This window comes from Hibiscus syriacus, unplaced genomic scaffold, assembly GCF_006381635.1.
Source record: "Hibiscus syriacus cultivar Baekdansim isolate YM2019G1 unplaced genomic scaffold, ASM638163v2 tig00016725_pilon, whole genome shotgun sequence".
Taxonomy (NCBI): Eukaryota; Viridiplantae; Streptophyta; class Magnoliopsida; order Malvales; family Malvaceae; genus Hibiscus; species Hibiscus syriacus.
The window spans coordinates 1,211,759-1,219,968 of record NW_024062391.1 but is presented as its reverse complement, the minus strand read 5'-3'; the positions used below and the strand labels follow the sequence as shown (position 1 = coordinate 1,219,968).

Below are 8,210 nucleotides of genomic sequence, written 5' to 3'. Positions count from 1 at the left end.
GACTTGAGCCTTGTTATTGGCTGCCACCTTGTATTCATTCCTGGCTTGGTGTCACTACAAGAAATTTCGATTGTTTCAATAAAATTATTTATCACTAAAAGTACTAAATTTGTCACGATATATTTATTCTGACCAATTTTATTTGTTACCATGTTTGTTAGAACAACCTTGTCATGTAAAGTATATTGTGACAAAATTATGTTCGTTACCATTGTATAGTATTTATTGTAACAATGAAATTTCATTACTATAATTAACTTATCACAATAAAATATTTGTCACAATCAATTAACCATTTCGTCACGAGAAGTACATTTTATCATAACTAACTTATATTTAAACATCAAATATAAAGGGTTTTTGTGACGAAAATACATAAGGCAACGAAAATTATTTTGTCGCAGTTGCTATTTCGTCATTAAATGTAACTTAGAGAGACGGAATATTTGTTAAAATAAAATAATTATTTTATCACAAAAAGTAAATTTCGTCACATATAAATTAAATTATAACATCAAACAAAAAATGTTTTCGTGACAAAAAGACATATTACAACAAAATTTATTTTCTCACTACTTTTATTTCGTCATTAAATATTTTTTATAACTTTTTACTGTGACTAAATAATTTTGTTATAATTTATTATTGTGAAAAAAATATTATTTGTCACAAATTTTTATAATGAGAAATTAATATTTATTATAAATTGTTATTTTGATTAAATAAATTTGTCAAAAGTTGTTATTTGGAGAAAATATTGTGACGAAATAAATTTAACATAAATTTTTATTTTGACTAAATTTAATATGTTATTATGACTAAATAAATTTGTTATAGTTGATTATTGTGAAAAAAATATTATTTGTCATAACATTTTATATTGAGAAATTAATATTAATTATAATTTGTTACTATAACTATTTAAATTTGTCATAATTTGTTATTTTGGTAAAATATTTTGACTAATTAAATTTGACATAATTTTTATTTTAACTAAATTTAATTTGTTATTTTGTCTATATAAATTATCATAAATTGTCTTTCTTGCAGGGCACAAATATCGAATATAAGGTATCATCTGAAACAATAGCAAATTGTTCCCTGTCATCACTTGTATTTCTCCTCTTATTTGATCCATTCTCAGAAAAATCAGACTGAGAATGAGCTCGCTTTCCATAGCTATTCCTCTTACCCGCCATTATTATCAGCAAATGTTTCCTGTCAATTATAAAACTTTTCAAAGATTTACAAACTGAACCAATCTTGAGGATCAAACCACCCAAAATGTAAAGCACCAGCACAAAAGCTAAACAACAGACCAAATCAAAAGGTAAGGTGAACATATTTTCATTTTTCAATCATCAAAGCATAATTCAGATGACAATAAATTTCCATTTGATTGTTGGTTTTACAACTTCTTGCTTATACAAACAAAAAGAACAAAAGAGGTGTCTAGATACAGAAACGAAAACATTTTTTTAGGCGGGAATTTTGTGAGGGTTAATCTTATTTTCAAGACAAGTCCAACTCCGTGAATCAAAGCCCCCAAAATCATACCATCATATCTCGCACACAGTCCAACTATAGAAAGGAAAGGGCTTCAACTAAATGACGACACTAGTTAAACTGCTGCACTAAACAGAAAACTAAAACCAAACACTTCATAGACCACTAGTGAAAATGAATTAACTAAAGGCAGAAGCACAGATTAGGCACCGGTTTTAATCGATCCCAGTCATCCACGCCTTCCCTCCACTGATCAGCTTTGCTCGAATGGAACACATACAAACAACTGTCCATGAAGGGTTACAACAAATAAATGAAGTATACATGCTAAAGGTTAAAATGCAACTTGGCAGAATTACAAGCACTGGAAATAGAATAAATCCCGGACACACATAGGATTAAAATGAATAGCTTCAGAATGACGTGCTGAATTTATAAATAGTACGAAATACAAACAAACAGACAAGATGAATTAAAAGAAAAATGCAAAAATTTAGAGGCCAAAATTCGAAACCTGAAAACCGTTTGTTCAAGCATTAACATAAGCAGAAGTAACGCATCGCTATTAACATCTTTGTCAGTATGACAACGGATTCTTGCGTGTCATCTTAATTAAACATTTAAGACAACAATCAATGGCAATACAGGCCATACGTTTCCAAAACAACATAACCAAAAGTAACACATCATATCATATATGCATGACATCTTTTTTCTTCTTTTTTCATAATTCTTCCATTTATTGTCGCAAAGAGAACGGATGTGATTAATTAAATTGATAAAAATGATTGTATCAAAAGTAACACATCATATTGACTAGACAAAAAAAACAGATATGAGGTAAGAACTTAGATATTTAAGTAAATAATCACCGTGTAAGAAAGACAAGTTCATACAAGATTAGCAAATCAAAAGCTTCACTTTACATCATTTAGAGAAATATATTAAAATCAAGCCCTAATAATCTAAATATGATGTTCAATCACAATATCCAAATGGTATATAAGCAAAAAAGTTATAAAAACTTCAAAGGGAATGATCAAGTAATAACACCCAACAAGTAGCTCCATTTTTATCATACAATAATCCTATTTAACACAATCTAAACAATATCCTACGCATGCCCTTAATGACAAAGAAGACAAAATATACCTAGCCCTAACATATCTCACTAATCATTAGCATACTAAGCACATTATACTTAATGCTCCCCTCCTAGAAAAGGTACACTGTAATAAGACAGCCACTTAGTTTCTCACAGTATAAATGTAGACTGAAAGTTCTCCATTCTTTCTTTATGCAACTAACTCAATGAACATGTATGATTTCTTCTAAGCTTAATATAATTCTCAAGGATAAGCTGCAAAAATCTATACATTACTTTCATGTTCTTTTCCTTCCGCTTGTCATCAACTACAAATTATTCAAATAAATCTCAAATTACTATCTTTAGCAAACCCACAATCCAAATCTAAGCATTCTTTTTCCAGAAGAAAAAATGAAACACAAACTAAAGGCGAATAGCCCACACGCTGAATACGAATTGCATAATACCTTTAGATTAGGAGCTACTCAATGGCATCCTTGGGCTGTTGTATTGGAGATTTCAATTGGCTTCCTTCATTTTTCGTGATAGAGCAGGCGATTACAGGTCTTGTCACACCACATGCTCGCCCAAGCGCTTGCTTTGAAGGAACAAATACATAAGGCACATTCTTATCTTCAGCGAGAAAAGGAAGATGCAACAGAATCTCAAGGGGCTCAGTATCGACAACCATTACAACAAACTCCGAGATACCTCTGTTTAAGGTCTTAGTAGCTTCATTAGCACCCTTTTTGAGTTGCTTGTAGTTAGCAGCTTGTTGAACAAGATCCAGAATGCTGGTGGTTAATTGAGCATTGGCTAATGGGTATGCTTTGGGATTCACTGGTTCTCCCGTCATTTTGGTTGAGAGAGGCGGCTAGCAAAGAGGAAGATTAAAAGAGAGGAGAGGCCAGAGTTTTTGTAAGAGAAATAAAATTTAGGGTTTTCTAATGATCTTGGGCTTTCCTGGACCCAAATTGAGTATTTGTAATAGCTACAAAATAATAAATTAAATTCATATTTAATAATTATAATAATAAAAAATAAAAAACAATATAATCCCAGACAAAACGAGTGTCTACAATGTGCAATCATGTCGGAATCAATTATGCAATAATTGTATACGATAAGAGAAAAAAAATCGATTATACAGTATTCTGCAATTCTTCTTACTGTTAAAATTTATAAAATATTTTATAATCGTATTATATTATTTTATTTAGTTTTTCGATTATTAAAATTATGAAATAATTATTTTATTATTCATATATTTTAAAATTATTTTTTATTAAAAAATTGATTATCATTGAGTTACATGATGATAGTGATAATAACGGTGGTGGTGGCGATGGTGGTGAAAATGAAGATATAGACTACCAATATGAAGAAGGAGAGGAGGAGGAGGATTACTTATAATTTTAAGTGAGACAATTATTTTATTAAAATATATTATTTAGTTTAATTAATTACGATTGTTTGTATGCTTCTAAATGAAATTACTTTTAATTTGTTCAATTATGCATATTGATTTATTCAAATTCTTTATTTTATTAAATTATTTACATAATTATAATTAAGGAAAAAAATTCAAACTAGCTTCGTAAAAAATAAATAAAAACATTTTGATAATATATTTTGTTATTATATTTTATTTGAAAATGCCATTAAATTATATATATCATAGAAAATTGATTTTTTTAAACATTTTATTTTTTATAATAATAATAATTATATTTTCTCATTATATTCAAAATGTATAACTAGCATATTTTTTTTATAAAAAACTAAAATCATTTATTAATTAAAAAATACATTTTTTGTTGTTATAGTTTTTCTATAACAATAACTATAAAACTTTTATTATATAACATCTTTGGCACCAAAAAATAGGGAGAAATGATTCTGATAGTATAATTTTTCATAATAATTAAAATATATAACTACAAAAATAATTGATTGCAAAAAACTTTAATTTTATTATCTGATGTGATAATTTTTTCTATAACAATAACTATAAATTATAATTAAAAAACTTATCAATATCACTTTTTGAAACAAAAAAGTGGATAACAATATTTATCATAATATATGTCATCACTATAATTAAAATTTATAACTACAACTATAATTTATCACAAAAATGTGAATATCATTATTTTTTGTGACAATATTTTTTGTAATAATTATAAACACTTATAGTTACAAAAATTATTACTATATGATTTTTTTGGCACAAAAAAATATGACAGAAAACCTTTATGACAATATATTTTGTTAATATATAACATTTTTTACACTAAAAAATATGGAGAAATGATTTAGATAGTATAATTTTTCATAATAATTTAAATATATAAGTACAAAAATAATTTATTACAAAAAACTTGAATTTTATTATTTGATGTGATAATTTTTTCTATAAAAATAACTATAAATTATAATTATAAAAATTGTCATTATAAATTTTGAAAAAAAAATGAAGAAAAATAGTTATGACAATATATGCTATCACTATAGTTAAAATTTATAACAACAAATATAATTTGTCACAAAAACGTGAATATCATTATTTTTGTGACAATGTTTTTTGTAATAATTATTAACACTTATAGTTATAAAATTTGTCACCATATAACTTTTTTTACGCAAAAAATATGAAGGAAAATCTTTGTGACAATATATTTTATCATTATAATTAAAATATATAACGACAAACACTGTTTTTTACTAAAAACTTGAATTTCATTATTTGTAGTGACAACTTTTTTTATAATAATAATTATAGCTTATAGTTACAAAACATGTTAATATATGATTTTGTTTTTGTACAAAAAATTGGAGATAATCATTTGTGACTATACATTTTGTCACTATAATTAAAATATTTAATTATAAACAAAATTTGTCACAACAAATCTAAATCTCATTATTTGTTGTGATAATTTTTTCTGTCATGGTTACTAAAACTTTTAGATACAAAAGTTGTCACTATATGCAATTAATTTGGCGTCAAAAAATTGGAGGGAAACATTTGTGACAAAAATTCGTAATAAAATTTATTTTATCACCATATGTTACACATGTTCGCTAATTATGATAAATTATTATAACGATTTTAACTTTTTTCATAATTGTATATCTTTTTTAAATCTAATGTGACGATTATTTATTTTGTCACCAAAAAGCTACTAATAGTGACAAATTTAATTTTGATAAATTAAAATTTGTCACAATAGTAGAAAATTCTTGTAGTGTGTTCTAGGGCTATTTTCGTGATATTTAGGTCCCCGACAACCATTAGCACATCAACCCATTAGCACATCAACTAGCGTATCGTCTTGCACTCCACTATCCTCAATGATTGTTCTTGTTGTTCCGGGTGTTTTCTTTTGGTTCTGCGCTGCAACTGGCTGTTTTCCTTTGCCCTAGCTGGATAAGACGATGTTTTTTTCCATCACGTGGCTATTTTTTTTTATCATTTCATGGGATATTTGATCGGTTTGTAACTCTTCCGCCTCTTTTTGGATTTCTCAGTTAAGTAATTAGAATCTTCTAGTGGAGCAAACTTAGATTTCTGGTTCCCATTCTCTTCTTCCTTGTTTTCTTGCGTATTTTTTCTTCTTGGTCTTCTTGGTTCATTTGTCACCACCATCCACAGACCGAAAATGATTTCATTCTTTGTGGAGGTTTGGTTCTCTCGCTGAGTTGATGGGTTTTCAATCCTTTCCATCTGATTTTCCTCAATCTGAGGTGGTGGGTTAACTTTGTCATTTGTCTGCATTCCTTCTTTCCTGAGATTGCAGTTCTCTTTTGCATGGCCATAAATCCCACAGTTGAAACATATTTGTTGCAGACCTTCATACCCTGTCTTTTGGTTGAAGTTATCAACACTGATACATGGAATTAAGGGTTTATTTAGATTGACCACCACTGCTATCCTAGCAAATCTGCCTTTTTCACCAGCGTTTGTGTTGTAGTCGACTCTAATAACTCTTTCGATCAAGCTAGCTATGGATCTTAACAACATCTTGGTGTAGTATCTATATGGTAATCTTGATAACCTAACCCAAACTATCACTTTTGATGAGTATCTTTCGACAGTTGAAAACTCTCTACTCCACGAATGAACAGTAAGTTCAGTGAGAACTCTTGTGTAGTCTTCCTCCTTGTCGAGTTTAACTAGGAAATAGTCGTTGTCTAAGTCGACAAGATCGAAATTTCCCATTGGTTTTCAAAGTGTTTGAATTCTGGTTGAGAGGACCATGTATCTAATTCTTTTCCCAAGAAGAACCAAGATTATCCTGCATTTCATGTTCTTGTGTATCATTTCATGAATCCATTTTAGAAAATTTGATTCTAGGAAAGGGTCCATTATTTTCAATACTAGCGTCACCTTCCTGTAGGGTTATCTCCTTTTCTTTGAAGATCTTTTCCTTTTTCATAGAGCTTTTCATGTCGCCAATAAACATCTCTGCGTAAGACGGCCTTTTCTTAGGGTTCGATCTGGTTTTGTTCTCCAATGGTAATGCTGCCTTGTTGCCTCATGTTTCCTGTATATAGGTATCTTGCGGTTCTTGTGTTTAGCTTGTTGGATTTCCTTCTCCCCATCTGTCATGGGATATCATCTCTATTTCTCACCTTCTTGGTGGCTCTTTAATCTTCCAGTATTAATAGTGACTCAATTTTTTTAATGAGTCATATAGGATGGCACTCTACCTCCAATGGTGTTCGCTCCTCTCGATGATCCATCACATCAATGAATCTTTGACTTGTTATATCAAGTTGATATCTAAATTTTTTTTATTTTTACAAATATATTCTTTTTACAAATATTTTTTTTTCTTTGAATAAAATTTGAAGTTGATATTTTAAATTGGAGTTAGTATAATATGAAATATATTAATATTATACAAAATTTTGATTTTGTTTTGATTTAATTTGATCTATGAATATTTTTAAAGTTAAATAATTTTATCTTATTCTATCCAATCTAATTTAAATATGATTGAAATATCTTTTTTCTCACCCTAGTCTACATATCTATATATTAATCAGAAATTATTTTTATTTAAAATTAAAAATAAATATTAATCTTAATATTTCACTTATATATAATATATGAACTCTCCGACTTGATATTGATAATAAAGTGGAGTCATGGGCGAGTTTTTATGGTGTAGTCAGAACTTTCCAGTTTTCATGCAAACTAAGGTATGTAATATTTTTAGGAAAATGAATTGTATTTCTGAAAAATATTTTTTAAAAAACATTTTTCAGTGTTTGGATGTTACATTGTAAAATGTTATACAGTGTTTGGTTAATTTTTCAGAATCTCTTTTTAATAAAGAAACATACATATTCAATATGTTTTTATTCTTTACTTTAGTTTTAAAGGTTCATTTTATTTTTTTATATAATTATATTTTATAAAAAATTATATTTTTATAAATACGTCAAATTATATTTTTAGATAATATTAATAATTTATGTTAATTGTGTTATAAATAAACTATTTTAGGTTTAAAATCTTCATGATGCTTATTCATTCATTTTTTAGAAATGAATTTCAACGTAAAAGTAATATTATGTAGGTTTATTGGATATAATATTAATAATATAT

The 8,210-nt window shown here is 27.5% G+C and overlaps 2 protein-coding genes across 3 annotated transcripts; both read right to left on the bottom strand.

Annotated features, from left to right (window-relative positions):
• Nucleotides 1-1,100: 1,100 nt before the first annotated feature.
• Nucleotides 1,101-3,511, bottom strand: LOC120208612 (NHP2-like protein 1). 2 transcript variants are annotated; one of them, XM_039207842.1, is made up of 2 exons: nucleotides 3,061-3,511; nucleotides 1,101-1,218 (listed from the first exon to the last, which is right to left on the bottom strand). In XM_039207842.1, exon 1 carries the CDS (start codon nucleotides 3,447-3,449, stop codon nucleotides 3,075-3,077), a length of 375 nt encoding a protein of 124 aa, XP_039063773.1. In that variant the 5' UTR covers nucleotides 3,450-3,511; the 3' UTR covers nucleotides 1,101-1,218; nucleotides 3,061-3,074. The 2 variants fall into 2 exon arrangements, with proteins under 2 accessions (XP_039063773.1, XP_039063772.1); XM_039207841.1 differs by lacking the exon at nucleotides 1,101-1,218 and adding an exon at nucleotides 1,461-1,792.
• A 2,554-nt stretch (nucleotides 3,512-6,065) lies between these two features.
• Nucleotides 6,066-6,815, bottom strand: LOC120208632. The gene has a single exon (XM_039207854.1). The coding sequence runs from the start codon at nucleotides 6,813-6,815 to the stop codon at nucleotides 6,066-6,068; it is 750 nt and encodes a 249-aa protein (XP_039063785.1).
• Between the last annotated feature and the right edge of the window lie 1,395 nt (nucleotides 6,816-8,210).

Bases quoted from the DNA above. Each gene is read 5' to 3' on its own strand.
- LOC120208632 (XM_039207854.1), bottom strand. From the start codon at position 6,815: ATGGGAAATTTCGATCTTGTCGACTTAGACAACGACTATTTCCTAGTT.
- LOC120208612 (XM_039207842.1), bottom strand. From the start codon at position 3,449: ATGACGGGAGAACCAGTGAATCCCAAAGCATACCCATTAGCCAATGCT.